Source organism: Leishmania major, chromosome 21, assembly GCF_000002725.2.
Source record: "Leishmania major strain Friedlin complete genome, chromosome 21".
In the NCBI taxonomy this organism is placed as follows: domain Eukaryota; phylum Euglenozoa; class Kinetoplastea; order Trypanosomatida; family Trypanosomatidae; genus Leishmania; species Leishmania major.
In genome coordinates, this window is record NC_007262.2 from 607,316 (window position 1) to 629,078 (window position 21,763).

Sequence of the window (21,763 nt, forward strand, 5' to 3'; positions counted from 1 at the left end):
AATGGGGAGACGGACGCATACCCCACAGCACACAGATCGAAGGTCCAATGCCCACAGCACAGACACAGGCACTCAGCAAGATAGATGGAGAGACAGAGAAGACGGGTGGTATGTGTGTGTGTGTGTGTGTGTGTTTGGGGGAGGGGGAGAAGTGTGGGTTGGGTTGGGTCGGGAGGGGGGGGGCCTCCAATGAAGAAGACAAGCATGGGAAAGAAAGGTAAATAAAGACCGAAAAAAAGCGAGATAGAGAGAGAGAGAGCACCACACACGTACACACATACGCACACACACACACACACATATATATATACGGGGTAAACAAACAAAAAAGTTCATCACGAGCACCAACGCCCCCATGCAGACATAACATACACGCCCCTCAGCTAGATGAGGGGCGCTTCATGGACAACGGCTGCCAAGCAAAGAAGAAGCGGAAAAAAAAACGCAACAAAGAAACAAAACAAAAAAAAACATCACGAACGCACGGCACGGCACACCCCCAACGTCTCTCTCCTTCATGTCGCGGTAGATTCGTCTGCTCTGCACGCGCGCATCATCGCGTGTTGTGTTGCAAAAGAGGGAGAGAGAGAGAGAAATGGGGAGACGGACGCATACCCCACAGCACACAGATCGAAGGTCCAATGCCCACAGCACAGACACAGGCACTCAGCAAGATAGATGGAGAGACAGAGAAGACGGGTGGTATGTGTGTGTGTGTGTGTGTGTTTGGGGGAGGGGGAGAAGTGTGGGTTGGGTTGGGTCGGGAGGGGGGGGGGCCTCCAATGAAGAAGACAAGCATGGGAAAGAAAGGTAAATAAAGACCGAAAAAAAGCGAGATAGAGAGAGAGAGAGCACCACACACGTACACACATACGCACACATACACACACACATATATATATACACACAAAACAACCATAAAGACAAGCGGGTGAAACACGTAAACGACGATAAAACCAAACCGAAAAGGAAAGAGACGAGCAGGCCGACAACAGTGATAAGACAAGAATGACAGACACGAACGCCGAGGGAGGGGAGAGTGGTGGGTGGTGGGTGGTGTGTGGTGGTGTGTGGGGGAGGGGGGGGGGCACACTCATGCACCTCAAGAGGCGATGCACGCAATTGCGAACCGCATCAGTTTCCTTTTTCTTCGCACGCAGAAAACGCACATGTCGTTAAGCGCTTCGGCCTGCGTGTGTGGGTGCGGACGTGAGCGGGAGGGGAGGGGGAAGGTAGTGAGGGGGTGGATGGGGAGTTGGGGATACAGAGAGGCTTCACACACGCGTGTGGCGGAGAGCTCGGCGTCCTTTGCTTCCGTATTGTGTATTCCCTTCTCTCTCTACCTCGACAAAGAGCGGTGGGGGTGAAGGTGGAAAACTACGGAGCGCAAGGCACGCACACACACATACACCACCGGACATCACGGAGAAGGTAGGAGGGCGTGCGTCTGTGTGCCTGCCTGTCTGTCTGTGCGTGTGAGGTGTAAGCAGAATCGAGCAGCAGCTCACGAGGGAGGCGAACAGCGTCTGGGGGCAGCAAGGAAGAGGGAGAGAGAAAATCGCCCGCCGGTCCACTCTCTTTCCCTTTCGACGAAACAAGCAATGAGAGAGAGAGAAAACACACGTGAGCAAGCAAGAGTCTGGCGTCGCTGTCGCCAACAGGCAACAAAGGAGAAGAGCCGGAAGCGAGACCCGCACCCGTACACCGGTGCACCACCAACCACACACCCAAAAACACAAAATGAGAGAGGCGCGCAGACAGAGCAAGAGAGAAAGACCGAAGAAGACGAGGGCGTGGGGTGATGTACGGAAAGTACGGCACGAAACAGCAAGTGACAGAACAAAAAAAAACGAAAGAAAAGAGCAACGCGAACGCCTCCGTGCAGCTGCGTTAACTGACAGACGCACCGCCATCGCCGTCGCCGTCGCCATCGCTGCTGCTGCTGCAACGACGATAGGAGAGAAAGGGATAGGGGCAGGCCAGAGGACGAAGAGGACGAGGCGGCGGCGGCGCTCGGGGCACAGAGCGAGGGTGTAAGAGAGAACAACATGGCGAGAAGTAACGGAGAAACAGGTGAAAAGAGACTTGGGAGAGAGAGAGAGAGAAGAAGCAGAGACACAGACAGACAGGGTGAGGCGACAGCCACACCCCAGACTCACGTATACATACGCGCACGCCCAGTGATCTGACATCCCGCCACGTCTCGTTCTTCCCCAGGACATGCCAGTGTGCATGTGAAAGAGACAGAGAGAGATCGTGCGCGTCTGCGCGTGCACCGCCAGATACTGCTTTAGTATACATGCATACATGAGAAGTGCGCCTCCCAGCGAGCAGGCCAACAGGAGCGACGACAACAACCGAAGCAAACACCCCGCCCACACGCGCACGACGGCGTGAGGAGAGGAGAGAATAAGTCAGCAAAGGGAGAGGGAGGGGAAAGAGGAGGAGGAGGGGGGCACGCATAGCAGTACGACAGGTGCGGGAAAACAGAGTCACACACGTGCACAGGGCGGAAGGCGCGCATAGAGGCTGGAGGGGGTGTGGGTCAACGGTGCGGAAGCGCACGGCGCGAAGGAAAAACCAGCAACAAATCACCTTTCCTCCCTCCCGGGCCGTTTTCGCCTCCTCCCCTCTTCTCAGCTTCGATCGACGCTTGGCGAAGGGGACGGGGGGAGGCGAGGCGGAGACGGACGGGATGAGGGGTGCCAGGCATACATCCGCACCGATGTACACACATATACTCCCAAAGACAAGCGGTCGAGCCTCGAATACACGCGCAGCACCCTCCCTTCGCGCCGACGACATCCACACTCGTGCAGCTACGAGCCACCTGCAAGTTTGTATGGCGATGCCACGTATGTGTGCGCCTGTGTACGCAAATGTGAGTGACGTGCATACTTACGAGAGCTGATGCGCGGGGGGGGGACCAACATGGGCTACCGCCCCTGATCCGATAAACACAGCCTTCCTTTTCCGCATCTGTAGCGCTCACTCATGCGGGTGTGCCGCTTCCTTTGGTGCCGAGGATGAGGAAGAATGGGCGAACACGGCGCACGCCGTCGTCGCCAGCTTCGGGCGTGCGCCGCTGGCGCCCTTATCACCCTCGCCGCCACCGGCAAGAGCTGCTGCGGCGACGACGGTCTGCTTCGATGACATGGAGCGCGTCGACGCCGGGGCTGGCAAATGTGGGCCGCCAGACAGCGGCTTCGCCGGCTGTGGCTGCTGCTGTGGCTGCTGTGGTGGGGATGAAAGCCCGACTACAGCTGCGAGAACGCCCCCGCCGCCGTCTGCAGCACTATGTGGCGGCGGACCTGGGGTGCTGCTAGCTCCAGCGGTGTGGAGAGTGCCTGGCGATACTGGAAGAGGCTGTGCCTGCGGCGGCTTGGGCGGCGAGGTTGCCCGCTGCGATGCGCCACTGGTCATGCGGCTTTGCAGAGTACTGCAGCTGTACTCAACCGTCAGTGGCACGTACTGGTGCGGCGGCGAAGCTGCTGTCGACGATGGGAACAACTGTGCGGAGGCAGACTTCGTCGTCGTCCTCGTCACAGCAGCAGAAGCACTGATGGTGGTGGAAGGACCGGCAGCGGGACGCGCAGCAGGCCCGGCATGCGTCGCATCGCCTACATTCTTGTCTACCGCCGGCTTTTCTCGTGGTTCGACGTAGTTGGAGCTTCTTGCGCCCTGGACGTAGGCCCCGTTCGCGATAGCTCCGACAGCGGCCTCCTGAAGCGTACGCAGGTGTTTCATGGAGTTACTCCGCGACTGCTGCAGCGGTTGCGTCATGCATCGATTTTCGAACCACGATTGTATCCATCGCTCCAGCAGGTCATCGTCGCCCTCAACATCAGCCCTTGGCTCCGCCGCCAACAAATCCTGCACTAGCTGCGAGAAGATGGCAGGAAGTTGGTGCTGGTGCGCGTAGGCCGGCTGCTCAGGCGCCTCATGCGCCCACAGCACGCCGTCTACGCTACTATGAACATTGTGGTTGCTGGGATGCCCCAGGGAAGACAGCGCCGATGACAACGACGCACGGGCATCCGAACTGTCCTCCTCGCGACGCTTGCGCAGCTCTATATCGCCCACGGGCGCGTTCACCAGCTGATCCGTCGCCGTTTTCGATGGCGCAGACGCCCCTTGTGGAGGTTCCACCAGATGAGCTAGAGCATCCGGCAAGGCCATCTGGCTGCTTTCTGTAGCGACCTTCGCAGCGAGGGAGCTGCCAACGCACCCCGTCTGCGTAGCGGCGGCTTGGTAGTCGACATGGCGCACGGCTGATCCGGCGTTCGGTGTAGGCTCCGCGGCGCTGGGCTGCAGCGACGCCTCTGCGCACATCCACTCTCCCGTCTCCCCTTTCGGCATGCTAGCATCGGAGAGAGCGACGACGACATCGTCGGGACTTCCACTGTTGCCGCTTAGTGTCGGTCCCAGCGTGGTGGCGGGCAGCCGGGTGAGCGGCTTGCTGCGCCGCCAAACAGGCACCGGCGTGGCCCGCTGACTTGCCGTCAAGACACTGGAAAAGGGCAGAAGGGGAAGTGCGGAGCGCGCCGAGCATAGGCACGTCCCGCCAGGAGCACCGGCGGTGAACGTGAGCTGGGGCGCACAAAGAGCGTGCTCAGATGACTCAGCGAGCGCGAGGGGAGCTGGGGCGATGGGCGGTGGACCAAACCCTCGCGCTACGATCGGGGACTCCGTCAGCGGTGCCAGGCGCGGCGGCGCTTGGAGGTGGTTCGGCTGTCGCCCACAACCCCACGGAACCACGGGGCTGGTAGAGTGCGTTAGCGTGTACGACAAGATGTTTGAGCTACAGGTACCTTCACGGTTCGGTGAGGAGACAGTGCAACTACACATGTGAGCGCCGCCGCGTCCGCCCAATGTCGTCGACGACACAGCCAGCGCGGTGGGCGTTGCTCCCTCCTCCTCCCGGCACAGCGGCCGTCTTTGCGGGTCCTGCGAGGCGCACGGACGGCGGCTGCTCACAGGTGCACGGTCCATCTCATTCATGCACACGACTAGGTGAAGGAGTAGTGCGTTCTCCTCCTTTCTGCGCGTGTGCGTGTTTTGCGTGCCGCAATCAAGTAAGGGTGGTGGTGATGGTGATAACGGTTGCGATGTGCGCAAGAGCAGGGGCAAGAGAGGCACTTCAAGAGCGCGAGCACGAGAGATCCAGCAGAGTGGGAAGAGGGGCCACGGAGAGGCGGACGAGAGGGAAAGAAGCGATGAATCCAAAGCATGGAAGAGGGGATGGCGACCCGTGTGAGGGGGAGCAACAGGCGTGTACAGGCAGACAGACAGACAGGTAGAGGGAGAAGAAACATGGCACGCCAACGGCATCGTCTCTCGCTCTCGCTGCCCCTCCCTTCGAGCGAGACACTCCCTTTTACAGACAACCCCTGTTCCCTCCTCCCCCTTCATGGATGTGTGCATCCTCCCACTCACTGCGTCTGCGACCGACGACCTCTGTGGCGCGGTCCGAACGTTGCCACCGTGTTCTTTAGTCTTACGTCACATAGCAAGATGGCCACCGGCCCACGTCCCCCTCGTTCCTTGCCGTGCTTGCCCTGCGTCCTTTCTTTTGGGGGCAACGCCAAAGACGGTCTCGCCGTTGCCATGTAAAGAGCTAACCAACCGTCCGCACACAGCTCTCCCCCACAAAAACGCACGCGCACACACAGACGCAAGGCTAACGTGTGCGAGCGAAGGCCTCAGTGCACACCGTAGTTGAAGTTCTGCAGCTGCTTCTCATGTAGCGCGTCGAACACGCTGCGCTTCTTCGACCACATCTTACCCCGACTGCGGCGAATCTCGGCCAACTTGTTCGCCTTGTCGGAGTCCAGTACGCGCCGCTGCACCTGGCGGCCAATCGGCTCCTGCTCTCGGTCGAACTCCACGCCAGTGGTGCCGACGTTTCGCGGGCGTTCCGCACGGCGGCCAAAGTTCTCCAGCAGGTAGTCCAGCGTCGATTCCTCATGGGACTCGCCGGCGAACCGGCCGGCCCACAAGCGCCGCTTCTTGTCGAGAATAGCGTCTTCGATGTGCCGGTACACAAGGAAGGCGTCGCGGCCCATCCCCTGCACTCGCTCCATATCGGTCAGACACTTGGCCAGGGCTGCGCCCCACGCCGTTTCGGTGCAGATGCGGCGCAGCTCCGTCAAGTAGCACAGCACTGCCGCCGTGATGGTCTTGTCTGGTGTGTACATGAAGTCGTGGAAGCCACATTTCTCCTCGAAGAACGCACGCACTCGCTCGGCGTTGTGGCGCGTGTTCTGCAGTAGTCTGGCAGCGTCGATCTTCTCATCCAACTCCGCCTGCACCGGCTGCATGGCGTCGACGACCTCCTCCCAGGAAGCCTTGCCGTCGGCCACGGCTCTCCACTCTGGGTTGGCGCTAAGGTAGAAGAGCGTGCGAACGTCGGCGGGAGCCAGCTCCACGGCATCGCCGGCGACTGGCGTGCCGGCCTTAAGCTTCAGGTCTTTGTACAGAGCCACCACACTTGCGTTTGGGATGTCAGCCAGCGTGGTGAGGGACCCGTGGCTCGGGCTGCGGAAGACCTCCTCGAACGGCGCTGTGTCGGGCTCGATGAAGTCTCTGTACCGCTCCCTGATCTGCTCGTGCGTGTTGAACGGCAACACGTCGATCTCCGTCACGTCGACGCCGTCGGGGTCGACGTAAGGGTTGTGCTCGAATCTGGGCAGGTAGTCGGCGCGGGCACCATCGATGAAGCCGATCGGGCCCCAACGGTCCCACAGGTAATTCGGCTCCAAGCCCAGCTCCTTGCGGCGCACAGCGCGCTCCAGGTCCATCAGTGCGTGCCGCATCGCCTGCGACATGACGAGCGTCCCTACCTGCAGCCCATTGTCCTCCCAGCAGTGCGCCCGCAGCGTGTTGCGGTCGTAAAACGGCTTCGTGATGCCGATGCAGCGCCAGTAGCGGGCCTCGCGTGTGTAGTGTAGAGCCGCGTCAAGCATATCAGGCGCGTACATGCCGCTGTTGCCCTTCACCGTCTCATCATGCAGCAACATGCCAATCAACTCGGGTGTGTCGAAGGCTTTCCAAATCACCTTCGTCTCGAGGTTGTAAAAACGGTAGCTCAGCCGCTCGTGATCGCGATCAAAACAACCGTCCTGCAAGTCGTAAGGGCGGAACCAGTTTTTCTGCGGCATGAACGTGCGGTCTGACAGCTCCGTGCGGTTGCGGTCGAGGTAAGACCGCACGGCGATGCGCTTGCCTACGGTGAACTTCTTGGGCACGAGGTGATAGTCACCTGCCTTATACGAGATCACCTCGCCAGGCCTGTGGTACGCCTGCAGCAGCAGTGCGCCACGCTTCGCGGACAGCATTGGCCCTGTAGCGTCTAGCACTCCTCCTTTGCTGTTATTGCTGTTGCGGTGCGGAATGGAGGAGATGTGTAGGTGCATGCGTGCACCAGTGATCAAGCCGCCAACAAGAGAACAATGCGAGAGAAAGAAGGGAGGCGGGGGCGGTGGACGATGAGGAGTTTCGAGAGAAGGGCAAGGAGACAAGCAAGATGTGAGAGGCGAAAAGGCCGCGAAGGAGTGGGCAGCGCGGCACAGCAAGCAACGCCGCACACACGCCCATTAGACTCTGGCAACCGCTGCATCAGGTGTGTCGAGAGACAGGCGCGCGCTGGTGCGAGAAAAGAGCACGCGGTCGCCGCGGGAAAGCCCGGCAGGTGTAGAGACGCGACCTCAGGTATGTGCACTTCAGCGCCTGGGCCTCACATTGCTGCTATCTTCCTTTGGAAGCACGTGTATCGTGTACCGACATACAGACAAGCTTAGACGACAGTGAGGAGGGCACCGCGCGGGGGAGCACAGAGCCGCGGCTGCCCTCGGTTGGGACCTTCGTCTCTCGGCGCGGACGCAGAAGGGGCGGGTGGGGTGAGGGAGAGGGGACTACGAACGAGCGTCCACCAACCACATTCCCACCGCCTCTGGTGCGCGTGGACAGCGTACGCATCACTGCCCTCTATCCCTCCTTCTCCTCCCCCCGGCACTGCCCTGCGGCCCTTCAGACACAGCGAGCAGCAGCCCTATGTGAAAACGTCCTCCTCGCCGTCAGCGCCGGCAAGAAGGCGTGACCGCTGCCCTCCTACAACGCCATCGGCGCCTTGCATGTGGCCAAGCGCGGCCGGCGACAGGACGGGGTGGCTGTGCGTGGTCGCAGCCCAAGGCGACGTTGGACTTGACCGGAGCCATTGAAAGAGTTTGAAGGAGGCTGTCCTCACGGGGCTTGCGACCACGTGCGAGGCGGAGGTAAAGGCAGCTGGCGGCTGAAGAAGCCCATGGGAGACAAGCAGCTTCGACGTTGCGGGCATCGGCCCGGCGCGTAAGGCTGCGGTTTTCGCGGTCGCAGTGGCGCCACCGGTGGCAGGCACGCTTGCCCCTGCGCTGTGCGACCACGCGCCTACGCCGCCCATGCTGCCAGGCAACAGGTTCTCCTCCACGGACTCGGGCTCCCACAAGGAATCGCAGTGGTACACTGTCGAGGAGGCTGACTTGTTCGTGCTGCGTGTGAGCCGCGTCTCCGGCGACGTGGTCACCGGCGTCGTGATGTGGCTGCTCTTGTTGTTCTCCCGCGCTCCGGAAGAAGCAGAGGCGGACCCGATGGAGACGTCAGAGGACGGCCACACCGCATCCGAGCTGACGAACCGCGTGAGCGACGAGCCATTCGCCGTCGTGGCAGCGGATGCAGCTCGCACGGCGGCCGCCGTCCGCGACAGCGCCGCCGCCGACTGCCAGTGGAGCCACCCAATCATTCGCTGGAACACGTCAGCGAAGCTCACGGAGCCGAGGCTGCTCTGATGCAGACTGCAAGCCTCTCGCAACAAAGTCGCCACGGTCGGGTCCGGCTGCACGACCACCTGCTTCGAGATGGAGCAGCGGAAGGGGAAGGGTGTGGTGCAGATCCTCGCACCTTTTCCGCTGTGCTCCTCTACCAGCACGGTGGTGCCTGTCACGTACTTGCGCAGATACACACGGCGGCACTGCAGCTGACGCGGCACCACCACTAGTAGCGCGTTCTCTGGGCTGAAGCGGGAACATAGGGTGCTGAGGCAGGATTCGCTGAATTCTTCCGCAACCCACTGCACCGGCACATTGGCGTATTCGGCCGAGGACACGGCAGCGGCCACCGCCGTCTCGTACATGTGCTGTGCCTCCTGGTTACGGAGCGCGACGTCTTCGGCGGCGCTGCGGGCTACACGTTGCTGCCCACTGGCGCCGGCTCTGCCTGGTGCACCAGATCGCGCCGCTAAGCCTCCCCCTATCGCAGCACCGCAGCCGTAACCGTTCCACAAGAACGCCGCGATAATGAGCAGCTGGCGAGCCAGGACAGCGTCCCGGGTGAAGATAACCACGCGACCTAGCCTGTCTAGATGAAGCAAGTACTCGTCCTCCTTCGCGGTCGATGGTGTGGTGCTGCTGCCTGCCGTTTTCGGGGGAAGATGCGGTGCAGCTGCAGCAGCTGACGGTGCCCCCGCTGGGGCCGCTGCGGTGCGAGGTGCTGCCGACGAATGTGGGCTGTTTTCCGCGCTGCACGAACGCGCCGCGACGGTGTCGCTACTCGCGACACTACCGAGAACCATCACCCTGCGGGCGCCAGGGGTGAAGAAGGTCTCCTCGGAGACCACTAACGGTGGCGATGCCTTGGAGGTCGGTGGCACAGCGGTGGTGCGATCCCCTGCAGGAGGAAGGTGCATCGCGGGGTCTACCGCCGCCTCCGTCCCGTTCTCTTCACAGAGAAAATGGTGTTTCGGGCTGTAAGACGGCATCGCTGCAGCACACGCCGCATCCATCCTCAGAGGACTGACGACCGGTGTCTTTGCAGTGATCTTGCTAGTCGATACATGCGCCGTCAGCGCCGCGTCGGCGTCCAAGTGCTCTACGCTGCAACTGCTGCTGCTTGCGCGGTCGTAGCCTTCTAATGTGATTGGGGCGGGTTTGCCAAAGTCGATGAGGCTGTCTTCACCGCTCTGTAGTGGGCTGCACTGGCCCGTGATCGAGCTCCAGTAGGCCGCGTACGGAGACAACCATGCTGGCGCACCTCTCGACCCAGCAGCAGCTGCACCGCCGCCGCCCGAAAAATAAGGCGACGCCTCATGCGTTGCGATCGGCGACGAGCCATTCTGCGTGCAGCTCGGCGACGGAGGCACGCCGCTCACGTCAGGACTGGTTAGACCGTTCACGGCGGGCGCCGCCGCCGTCACACCGGCGGTGATGCTGCCGTTGTTGCTCACCCTGCGCTGGGAACGCAGACCTGCACTGCCGACTGCACTCTCCGTCAAGGACAACAGTCCGCAGATAAAGGCGCTCGCGAAGCCCTCGCTGTACTCGCGTACGAAGGAAGCGGCCTCGTGCAGGATTTCATCCAAGAGCAAAGGTGTCGAGCAAGCAGGTCCGCAAGGCGGCGCACCGGTGCCGAGCCGTTTCCCTACCGAGGCAGACGCGTCGTCTGCGCTCAGCCCACTCGCCAACTTCGACGACGCGTCACCCGGCCCACCAAGCGACTTTGCCGATACCCGCTTGATACACGACTGCGTTCGCATGCTGAAGAGGGACGACCGCATCAGCACTGGCACCGCCCACGCCGACGTCGCAAGCGCCAGCATCGGGAGCGGAAAGCGAAGGCACAGCGCGTTCGTCAGCTCCGTCTTTACGGCGCGGTACGTCTCAAGCCCCTCTGGGTGTGCCTCGAGTAGCGCGGCAATGCCCTTCAGCACCTGCTGCTGCGAGCCCTTCGGCTTCTGCGTGGGCGAGTAGAGCAGACAGAAGAAGCGTTGCACAGTGCGAATCGCAAACTCGGTGGTGCGGTTCAACACACTACGAAGGATGTCCGCGTGATGCAGGAGGAAGCGGAAGTGCAGGCCGCATGGAGGGCATAGGACCACCAGCGCCGTGGCCGCGTTGCGTGTCTGCATGGAGTGCATCAAGCCAATGTGCGTCGTCACAAGCGCGGCGAAGGAGGCTGTGAGGATGATGCGGTAGTAGCGAAGCTCGCCCTTGGCGGAGCGCACTTCCTCCACTCTCATGTTCCACGGCGGCCCCTCCCGAATCGGTGCGCTAGCTGCCAGAGCGGCGGAGCCGGTTTCATCGATGCTGCTGCGCGGACCGGCTGACGTGTGAGCAACGAGGTGCGAAGCAACGCAGTTGACGGCGGTGCTAGTCCGAAGCCCCGCGGGTGCTGATGTGATGGGCACAGCGTTGAGCGCAGCAGCCGGGGCTGCAGTAGGCGTCGGCCGTTGTTGCGGTGGCGGCAGCGTCTCACCCTCAGCAGTACTGGTCATTGTATCAGTGCCCACGTGCAGCCGCGGGAGTTGTGTGCTCCCTTGACCGAGCTGCCCCCGCGACTCAGTAGCGATGGTGCTGGTCGCGGTACCTTCATTGTGGGCACTGTGCACCGCTGCATTGTCCTCGTCTTCCCACTTGACCGCGGGGAGCGTGGGCTTGCAGTGATCTGGTATAGTCGGCGCCCCAGCCACCGTTTTGGTGGGCGATGCGTCCTTCGCGGGCGTGGCGGTGCAGCGGAGGGGAAGGGTGCACGTCGTCGAGGAGAAGGGGCCAGGGGCATTGTTCGTTGCCGCTGAGGATATGGCGAGCGTCTCGGCCACACGCTTCTGTGCGCACTCGCTGGTTGCCTCCTGCGTCGACTTTTCAGCATCGGCTGCCCTCACAATTGCAGTGTCCGCTGCGCTCGGAAACTGCGGCGGCGGAGGCTGCGGCTTTGATGGTGATGCCTGTGGCGAGGCTGCCTCTGCCGGCAGAGGCATCTTCGGCGACGGCACCGCGGACGCGCTTGGTGTGCGACGGCCACAAGTTCGGACTGGCAACATACATGCCCCGCCACAGCTGCCGAACGCCGTAGGGAACGCCACATTCTGTAGGGTTTGCTGTGGCACCTCCTCCACCGTTGCGGTCGCGCTGCGGTAATCCCCAACCAGAGCAGTGGCGCCGTCTCGATCCTCCTCTGCCTCTGCCCAAGCGGCGTAGAAGCCATTGGCGTAGGGGTGTCCCATGCCAGGGCGTGCGGCGCCGTCCGTTTCGGGCTCCCCGAACACGGTCTTCCAGTACCGCTGCTGGCAACCGGTGCATGGTGAGGAGGGGGAAGACGGCGACGCGCTGCTTGCCGACCCATCCGCCGCCGCGGACAGAGACACGGACGACACTCTGCTCGCCATCTGCCTCACCTCCTCCCGCGCTGTGGTGGAGGGCACCACTGTCCTCATGCCGAGCCTCTCCGGTGGAATGCGGTTCGAGTGAAAGATGGGCGGGTTGTTGCTAAAGAACACAGTAAAGTAGAAGCACGTGTGCTGCGCCACGTCGGTGCGGCGTGGAACAACGCAATCATGGCGGTGATGGCGTCCGCAGTCACCCCCTCTGGGGGCCGCCGCCGCTGCCGAGGTTGTGGCGGAGTCCTTCATCAGCAGGGGGTGACGGCCGAGGCAACGACAGACTTGACGGTCACGCGAGCGGCGACACGCTGGGGCCTTCCTCACGGATGGCTCCTTCTGCTTGCACGGGTTTCCGAGAGAGAGAGAGAGAACGCAGGCGTGCGACTCGCACCGAGACGTGCGCGCGCGCACCCACGCACTTGAGAGCGAAGAGAAAGTCGCGATGAAGTTCTAAGGAGCGTGCGCAAGCAGGGTAAAGAGGAGGATGGCACGTGCTTCTCCACGTTTGCACGCGCTGTGTGTGCGTTTGTGTGTGTGTGTGTGTGTGGCCGCTCCCGCTCTGCGTTCTCAGCGACTCTCTGCGTGTGTGAGGGCGACTGAAAAGGAGGTTGACTAAACACCTCGACACCGCAACGACGCCGCAGGTGGGGATGGCAGAGAAAAGGAAGTACGAGAGAGAGAACGGGGGGGGCGGGCAGGCGGGCGGGCAGCACCGATAGACACACGAAGCACGCACCAGGACAGTGACGGGCACACCGCCAAGCAAAGGGACAAACAGAAAAAGTTAACAAGCGGGTGGCCACCGCCGCTTGACAGGGACCGCCGTCAGAGACTGGTTCGAGTGGACAAGTAGATGGTCTGCCGTAGCGTCGCCGTCTTCAAAGAGAAAGAGAGGGAGGGAGGGATAGTGGTACACGCCTTAGAAGAACCGAATTCTGAACAGGAAAAGGCAGAGAGTAGTCACGGAGGTAGAGGTGGACGGTGGCAAGAAAGCAACGACACTCAGCACAAGGCGGGCGACGGGAAGACAGAGGAGAGAGAGAGAGAGATGCGATGTGTGTGTGTGTGTGTGTGTGTGTGTGTGTGTGTGTGCGGGTGAGGGAGGGATAATTTGGTGTGTGCGTGCGTGTGTAGCGGAGACACTGAAGAGGCGAATACCCAACACACGGATGAGACGGGGGGGCGAGAGAGAATGCAGAGGCTTCTTGAGAGCGAAAACGACACAAAAGAAAAGATGAGAACACGAAACACAACACGAACAAGAGACACGCATGCGCGTGCAGAGAAACGGACAGGCACACAGAGACGGGCGCACGGCGTGAGAGACACCCGCAACGAATGAAGCCAAGTTAACAACACACTCCAAACATGAACAGAAGACGCGCAGTGGGGGTGTTGAGCGTGTGAGATGAGGATGGCGACCGTGGAAGACCAAAACACAAAAAAGAAGCGGGAGTTTACCAGCACAAAGAAATCAAAAAAACGCATACACGCAAGCAGAGAGAGAGACACACACACATACAGAGAAACAGACACGAATCCGAGGCAACGAGGCCCGCGTGTGGAGAGGAAGTGAGGACCCAGCAAGCAGATCAAGAACAGAGATGAGGGCAAAAGAGCGCGCGCGCAGTTGTGGAGTAGCCCACTCCACAGCCACAGAAGGAGAAGCGACAAGGGAGCCAAACAAAGCACGAAAACCAAGAGAGAACGAGAGCACACACACAAGCACACCACCTCTCCTTACCGACGCACGAGAATGGATTTGTGCTACAACAGTCAGCGTGCCGCAGGGAGAGATATAGATATATCTTTATATGTATATAGATGTAGATATACATATATATACATATATATGTGTACGTGTGCGTGCGTGCGTGAGAACGGAGAACAGCAAGCGAGCTAAAGCTGGAAAAAAGAAGAGATGCAGGGGCAGACGGACACGGAAAGGGCAGCGAGACACACGCACGCACACGCGGAGAGGAACGTACAACAGCCGAAGCAAGCACGAAGGCGACGACGACGAAACACACACACACACACACACACACATACAAAACAAAGAAGAACGCAAGTGGCTAGGAAAGCAGAAGAGCCAAGGAGAAAAACGGAGAGCCTGACAGATAAACGGAGCAGCACGCACGCCGTGAGATAGCAAACACGAGAGGCGAGAGTTTACACAACGCAAAAAAAAAGACAAGAGACCTGCGAGAGGACAATGTCCACGCGCACCCGGGCGCACAGTAGAAACCGGTGAGAGAGAAATGACAGCGCGACCAAAGAGAGAAAACCGGTGCAAAAAGGGACACCGAAGGAAAATAGCGGAGAAAGAGAGAACGAGCGGGAGGGAGGGGAGAGTCGTCGACCCACACGTATGCACAGTATGACGGCGATGAGAGGTCGGACCGGTTTGAGCGAGAGAAGAAACAGCGGCCCCCTCTCCCGCGTCCTCACCAAGCCACACCGGTGGCGCTGACTCTCCTCCTCTATGTTTCGTCTTTTTGCCTCGTTCCTCCCCACGTGAGGGGGCGCGTGGGTTGGAGAGTGAACGCAGCTTCGCTTCGTTAGCGGCGGCCTCTTCCCCCTGCGCCTCCTCTCGCGCTTGCTTCTCTTTTCCTTCCTGGATACCTCAAATCGTTAAATGGTTCGGTGCCGCAGTATGTTGTTGGCCTTGTCGATGCTGACGTGTTGGTTCGCTGTCTGTGTGCCGGTGTGTCTGTGCGTGCATGTGCGCCTGCACACATGCGGCAAGTGAGAATAAGTCTTTGCTTCTCGACTTCGGGCACACACACACACACATGTAAGCGCGGACCAGCTTGCACGTGATAGCCCCCACAACCCACAACACCTGGGCACTACGGATTTGCTTCTGCGTTCGCTTTTGTGGCGTCGTTGTGGTTGCTGCTGCCAATGATTCCCTTTCGGACTTCACACGTTCAGCGCCGTAGGGGCACATACGGTGAGGGGTCGGGGGGGGGGACAAGGACAGCGTGTGGACCACGGTGCGTGTTGAATGGGAAAAGGGGGTGGGGGTGAGTGGTGTTATGCACGTGCACGTGCGAGAGAGAACAAGACAGGTGATTAGACAACGCGAGGATGGAGCGAAGGGGGTGGGAGGGGAGGGGAGGGGAGGGAGGGGGGACGTCCTCCCTTACCATACGACGGACTCTGCGCGAGCGCACACACGCACGCTTGTTATTCTGCGCGGGCGTGGGGTGGAGGGTCGATGCAGTCGTCGGCTGCGTCGACCCTGTTCGCCTCTGGTGTGTGTGTGGGGGGGGGATCAGCAAGGGGCAAAGGAGAGCGGATGCCGCTCACAGGCACGCCTGCGCACCGTTTACGCGGACACACCAGGAGCCCGTGTGCGGCGTGCGCGCCTACGAGACTACGATAGAGAACAAATGAACGGGGTACGGTGTGCAAGAGCAGGGCGCGTCAGGAGGGCCACGAGGGTGACGACGTGTAAGGCTTTCATATATGTATATGTATATATATATATATATACATATATACATATGTGTGTGCACGTGTGTTTGTAAAGGAGCAGCAGGAAGAAGGGGCTGATGCCAGCAGTCTCACCCCCCCCCTCATTCTTTAGAGGTCGTTCTGTTCTCTTTTTCATTTCTGAGCGTTGCTGTCGTGTGTGTGTGTGTGTGTGTGTGTGTGTGTGTGTGTGTGTGTGCGCTACGACTGGCTGCCCGGTGCTGACGGCGTCTGCGAGAGAAACTGCTCGGTGCGCTTACTCGCCGCCGCCGCGTCATACGGCGCCTTCTCCTCCGCGGACATGTTCCGCCACACGGCGCACAGCTCCCGCATGCACATCTTGCGCCGCCCCTTCATGTGCGCACGAAACAGCACAAAGCTGCTCTTGCTGCGCGGCAGGCGCTCTGCGGTGGCCTTCGGTGATGATCGCTGTGCGACGAGATGAGATGAATGCTGCTGCTGTGGCAACGGCTGTTCTGCCGAAGGAAGCGCGTCAGGCAGCGCGGCGGCCGATGAGGAGCCCTCCCCCAAGTCGTGCGCTGAGGGGGGAGCTGTGCTCAGTGTCTCCAGTCGCGTCTGCCACGATTGAGCCTCCTCTTCGTAGACACGCTTCTCCACAGGCGTCATGCGCAGCCAGGACAACGCAGCAGCGCGCACCTGCTCATCACTGCGCTGCCCGCCTTCTGCTGCTGCCATAGCCGGCCGTGGGTCTGCGAGGGCCCTTGAGGCGGCCGCCGCCTCCTTGCCGCCCTCGTCGGCAACGACACCATGGACTGCTGCCAGGTACACTTCATAGGCGCTGACGGGACGACGCGGAAGTCGCTTCCGCCAGGCGGCAGTACTCTGGCTCCACGGCACGGACGCACCACTGCCTAAGGCGCGTTCAGCCGCTGAGCGAGTGCGCAACGATGAGTTACAAGAGAATAGGCCGCCTTCGCTACCGTTTGGGGGGCCCTTGACAGCGCCGTCGCGCCTTCCACCGAGCGCGGCGCCGCAGCACGGGCAGAACTGCAGCGTGCACCCGCAGCGTCTGCAGGAACGACCGCGCTCCATCTGCGCAGATGGGCGTGGACGCGGGAGGAGGAGCGCGAGCGATGCAGAGCGCTGCGCTTCCACGGCAGAAGAGATGACGGCGCACACGAGCTCTGAGAGAGAACGAAGCAGAAAGGAGATCGCGTGCGTGCGTGCATGCATGCAGAAGACAGAGAAAGAGCAGAGGGGTACCAAGTGCACATTCTCTCTCTTTCTCGCCGCTCGGCCTTTTGCTGTATTGTGCATGTGCGAGGGCCGGCGCACATTGTTCAACGAGCGGAACATGCATACGTGGTGGTGATGGTAGGGGTGTGGTGGTGATGGTGGTGAGGGGGACGGGGGGGGGAGCCATGAAAACCATAAAGGACAGCATATAACTACACACAACTTGAGGCGCTGCTGCGCGCAACAGCAGATGCGTCCACCAATGCGAGCACTCACGCACGCACACACACAGGCAGAAAATGGCCTCCATTGCCCCTTGGCAGCTGAAGATGCTGCTTGAAATGGGGGGGGGGCGATTTCTCGCTTGAAGTGTCGCATCCAGCGTGATGGATGACGCGGTTGTGTACGTGTGCGCGCGCTAGAGAGGTAACAGGACGAGAAAAGGGGGTGGTAGAGCCGCGGGGTCGTATGGTGGCCATCGCCAACGCTGCGTGTCCGCTCCCTCGCTCCCTCGCTCCGACCCCCCAACCTTGTGCGGCTGCTTCTCTAGTCTGTGGGCACAGGTTCGAGGAGGTATTGCCTCCTCCAAGAAGGGAGTAAGCTACAGATAATGCACAACCGTGGTGTAGCCCTCATTGCCGACTAGCAGCTCGTCAAGCTCCCAGCCAGTCATTCGCAGCGCACGCACGAACTCGATGAACTGCGGGTGCAGCCCGTCGTACGATGGGGCGGCGGTGTTGTCACCGTCGTCACCGTCGTCGCCGCCCGCACGGGTTGCCAGGGCCGGAACGACGCGCCTCTCGAGGGGCACATCAGACGTGGTTGACGCCGGCGACGTAATTTCCTCGAACTGCGCCGGTGAGTGCGGTACGTCGCTGGCGTCACTGTGGCCCGCCTCCAGCGTTCCGTCGGCGCGCAAGGCGGTGATGATGTGAAGTCGCTGGCACTCAAGCGACCGATTCTTATGCAAGCCTTCGAGGACGTCTTTGGCGTGCGTCAGCGGCCCCTCACGGCGCAAGCGCACGGCTCGGTAGTGCATGAAGGCGTAAAAGTACGCCCACAGCTGCCGGTAGGCGAGCGGTAATATGTGCGGCGGAACGACGACGCGCTCCTTCTGCAGTCGCTCAAGCTCTGCCTCCGCCTGAGCGGCTCGCCTGCCCGCCTCATCCAAGCCGTGCCCCGCATCAGGAGCAGCGACTGCTGCCCCAGAAGGTGATAGTGACGCCGCACCGTCCTGTCTCCGCTGCGCTGCACGTGCCGCTGCCGACTGGCGCTGTTTTGCCTCCATGCACGTCAGGTCATCCCCGTACTGCCGCTTGTACCGCACCCACATCGCCGGCACCCCCTCCACGGTGAAGTACTCGGGTAAGATCACGTAGTACGTCATGTCCACATCGTCGACAAGCAGGGCAATGCCGCGGGACGCCAGGGCCGACTCGACCTGCTGCACCAGTTCGTGCTTGCATCGTGTTGTCAGGCCCCTCTGATGCTGCAGCAGACGAAAGAGTGACGCTCCGCAGTGGATGCGCAGCGTGAGCGTGGGAGGAAAACAGTACCGGCAGAGAAAGCCGCGGACGCTGTCGTAGAAACTGTCGCTCGGTGGCGGCACGGCGCGGAGCGATGGCAGGATGAGCAGGCGCTCCGCGGCGTTGGCGCTACGCGGGGACACGTCGAGGATCGGCATCACCGACAGCGGTCCTGAGTCCTTCTTGGACGCGATGAGCACCTTCGCTTCAAAGAGGGAGTACTGCACCAGGCACCACTCGAGGCGAGGGGCGTTCAGGTGCTTCAGCTGCACCCCACGCACGCTGCGGTAGCTGGCAAAGATGTGCAAAACGCTGCCGAGCGCGAAGACAACCAAATTGAGACTCCTCGACGTGGCAGGGACGATGTAGGCGACGGCTACGCCCAAGACAAGGCCGATGAAACTGCCGACGCTGCTGCGCGTGGAGGCTTTGGCAGCGATGTCTGCGGCGTTGTTGCGGAGCGCGAAGTGCCGAGTGAAGGACGCGCGCGTGCAGTTGCGGCACACGCTGCCGAGCGCCTTGACGACGGAGGCGGCAACCAGCACCACACGGAAAGTAGTCTGACCGCCAGGCAGCCATGGAGCACACAGCTCGAGCAGGTTGGCAATGTCAGTGGTGAAGTCGGCCACCAGCTGCCACGTTTTTGCCCGGCACTCGAGACCTTGCGGGATGAGGGGGGCGAACACGACGCTGCCGATCATCCGCGTGCCGTCTTGCATCATCCAGGAAAGCGTGGCGCTGGTGAGATCGGCCTTCGACTCGCCCACGCCAACGCCAAGGAGCACCGCTCGCGTGCTCAGCGTCGCCGTCACGTTCTTCGCCAACACCTGAGCGAGGTCCCAGAGGGCGAACGGCAGCAGGTCCTCCGTGACGCTACTCGGGTAACCGTCGGGTAGTAAGATGCGCTCGAGGGTAGTCACCACGCGGCGCCGCGCTTGCCGCGCTGATGTCGACCCCGCTGGCGTGCTCGGCGTCGTCGGAGAGGTGACCAAACCGCCAGGCTCTGTGAAGAAGTCCTGCGCATCGACCTCCGCAACAGTCTCCACACAGCCCCCTCGCTGCGGGTTGACGCGGTAGGAGACGCACCTTTCACCCGTGTACTCCTGCAGCATTACTGGGCGAGAAGTGAACGGGCCTGTGGGCGAGGGAGGGCGGCGTTGCCGGCGGCCGTGGAAACGGGTGAGCGGCGATGAAGGCACACACACACAAAGAATAGGTGAAGCGATGGCGCAGCTGCTGTGAGACGCCAGCTCCAGACGACAAGGGCCGAGTGGCAGCTATTACGGAAGGAAAACACAGAAAGGTGCAGGGCGAAGAATAACCGGGGAGCGCGAGAGCGGGTGTGCGTGTGTGTGTGTGTACACCGCACACGAGTGTCAAGCACGTCTCCCTGCCTTTCGGCCACCTCCCCCCCTGCTTACGAACGCCAACCAAACCACTCAACGACTCCCTCGCCCTCGCGATGTGTGAGAGAAGGCGCATGCACAGCAGAGCAGCCGCCGTGCTGCAAAGACGCCGATGAGAATCGGTGGCCGCACCAAGAGCCCATCCAGCGTGCGCCTTCCCTCTCGCTCTGTTCGCGTCCGAGGCGGAAGGGACGTCGAGGACGGGAGTGAGGGAGAGGACGGCGCGACACTTGCAGACGTGGAAGTCTTTCAATGAGTATACACACACACGCAGGCACGATAGCGGATAGACAGCGACAGACAAAAGGGAGGGGGCCGCTGCGTGTGTGTGTGTGTGTGTGTGTGTGTGCGACGGGAGGGAGGAGAGAGAGACAGAAGGCGGATGGGGGAGCAGAGGAGGGCCGAATCATAGAAGAATGTACATACAGCAAGCATGAAAAAAACAAAAGAGAGGCGCCGTGGAGGAGGTCACTGGTGGCGGTGGCGGTGGTGAGGAGCGGGGGAGACGTAGTCCCGTTCATCGCAGGGGTAAGCTGCTGCAAGACGCACAGACGCAGTCACGAGACACCGCAGTCACAGAAGCCCCTGTGAGCACCCCTGCCCTGTTTCTCACCAAACGTGACACGATTCTATGCGTAGGTGTGCGCACACCTGTCCGACGAGCGATGGTCGATGCAGAGACCAGCTTCTGCTTGTGTTGTGGATGTCATTTTGAGTGTGGCCCTCGGCAGGGGGAGGGGTGGCAGATGATGGCGTGGTATTCTTGAAGTGCACACGGAGATACGGAGGCCCACGAGAGCACAAAAAAGGTGTTGCACGCAGCAGCCGCAGCGAGAGACCGGGGAGGGCAGCAGACCTACGATGGGAGATTGGGGCGCGGCACACATGTGGAAGGAGGAGAAACACACGAAAAGGTCGAAGACGGCGAAGGCGTTGCTGCAGAGCTGAATGCCCCGCAGACATGTGAGACAGTGATGACGCCACATCTCGAGCAACGTCGGTATTAAGGCACTTTGGCGATCGAAGGCGCAGGGGTGCACCCGCAGCTGAGAAATAACGAACGCGTCAGAGACGGGCCGCGGCCCCCGCGACTGATGCGGCGCGGCTTTCCTTGCTGCGCGACTCTTTGACCAGCGTTTAGCCAGCAGCTCTCGACCGCTCAGCGGATGGGACCAAAACGCACTCATCTCACGCAGTATCGGGGGAGGGAGGAGGGGGGGGGGCGCACACAAGATATTTGGGGTGCATCATGCGCACAATGCCGAGGCGGCAAAGACACGCAGAAACACAGGGCTGCTCTTCTCCCTGCAGCACTCGCCTCTCATTTTTCTTCCATCCTGTTGATCTGCCTCCTGTCGCCATCTCACCGACGTCTAAGCCTCACGCACGTCACACCCTACTCAACGCATCCGATCCCCGCACAAGCGCGCCGACATGCACACACGCATAGTGGCAACATCTCACGAACCGGCAGGCAGACAACATGGGATGCCCATAGACAAGCGGTATAATAAGCATGCTTGCACTGCCGAGGCGCGCCGCTCAGGAACTGCACGAAGCATCGGGGGTAGAAAAGCTGGCCGATTAGCCGCTGATCTTCCTTGATTGTGTAGACGCCAGAGAGATTGCTGATCGGCCTCGGTACAGAGATGAAGCCCGCCGGCATGAGTGATGAGCTTCGAGTGAGAAGAGGAGAAGAGCGTGGGCCAAGGTGGGGGGAGTGCATGAGGTTGGCACACACGAGCACACGCCCGCACGCATGCAAGTCCATGTGTGTTGTCCAGGGAAGCGTAGCGCACGAGGGCGTGCCTCGCTTTCCGCTCGTTTATCGTTGCTTCCTCTCAGCCGCAGTCGCGAAACGCATCGACGCCTTCGCAAGGGAGGCGGCGCACACGTTGGACTCGCCCACCTTCCGCGGTGGGTGTCGGGCATGCCGGAGAGACGCGGGAGACGCGACAGGTGTGGCA

At 61.1% G+C, this 21,763-nt stretch overlaps 5 protein-coding genes across 5 annotated transcripts; all 5 read right to left on the minus strand.

Moving 5' to 3' along the window:
- Positions 1–2,988: 2,988 nt before the first annotated feature.
- On the minus strand, positions 2,989–5,001 carry LMJF_21_1490 (hypothetical protein; the record flags this gene model as incomplete). Its single annotated transcript, XM_001683050.1, has 1 exon — positions 2,989–5,001. The coding sequence occupies one exon, from the start codon at positions 4,999–5,001 to the stop codon at positions 2,989–2,991; it is 2,013 nt and encodes a 670-aa protein (XP_001683102.1).
- Positions 5,002–5,702: 701 nt separating this feature from the next.
- On the minus strand, positions 5,703–7,415 carry LMJF_21_1500 (conserved hypothetical protein; the record flags this gene model as incomplete). The annotated part of the gene is made up of 1 exon (XM_001683051.1): positions 5,703–7,415. The coding sequence occupies one exon, from the start codon at positions 7,413–7,415 to the stop codon at positions 5,703–5,705; it is 1,713 nt and encodes a 570-aa protein (XP_001683103.1).
- A 635-nt stretch (positions 7,416–8,050) lies between these two features.
- On the minus strand, positions 8,051–12,436 carry LMJF_21_1510 (conserved hypothetical protein; the record flags this gene model as incomplete). Its single annotated transcript, XM_001683052.1, has 1 exon — positions 8,051–12,436. One exon carries the CDS (start codon positions 12,434–12,436, stop codon positions 8,051–8,053), a length of 4,386 nt encoding a protein of 1,461 aa, XP_001683104.1.
- A 3,432-nt stretch (positions 12,437–15,868) lies between these two features.
- Positions 15,869–16,984, minus strand: LMJF_21_1520 (hypothetical protein; the record flags this gene model as incomplete). Its single annotated transcript, XM_001683053.1, has 1 exon — positions 15,869–16,984. One exon carries the CDS (start codon positions 16,982–16,984, stop codon positions 15,869–15,871), a length of 1,116 nt encoding a protein of 371 aa, XP_001683105.1.
- Positions 16,985–17,465: 481 nt separating this feature from the next.
- LMJF_21_1530 (conserved hypothetical protein) lies at positions 17,466–19,502 on the minus strand (the record flags this gene model as incomplete). Its single annotated transcript, XM_001683054.1, has 1 exon — positions 17,466–19,502. One exon carries the CDS (start codon positions 19,500–19,502, stop codon positions 17,466–17,468), a length of 2,037 nt encoding a protein of 678 aa, XP_001683106.1.
- Between the last annotated feature and the right edge of the window lie 2,261 nt (positions 19,503–21,763).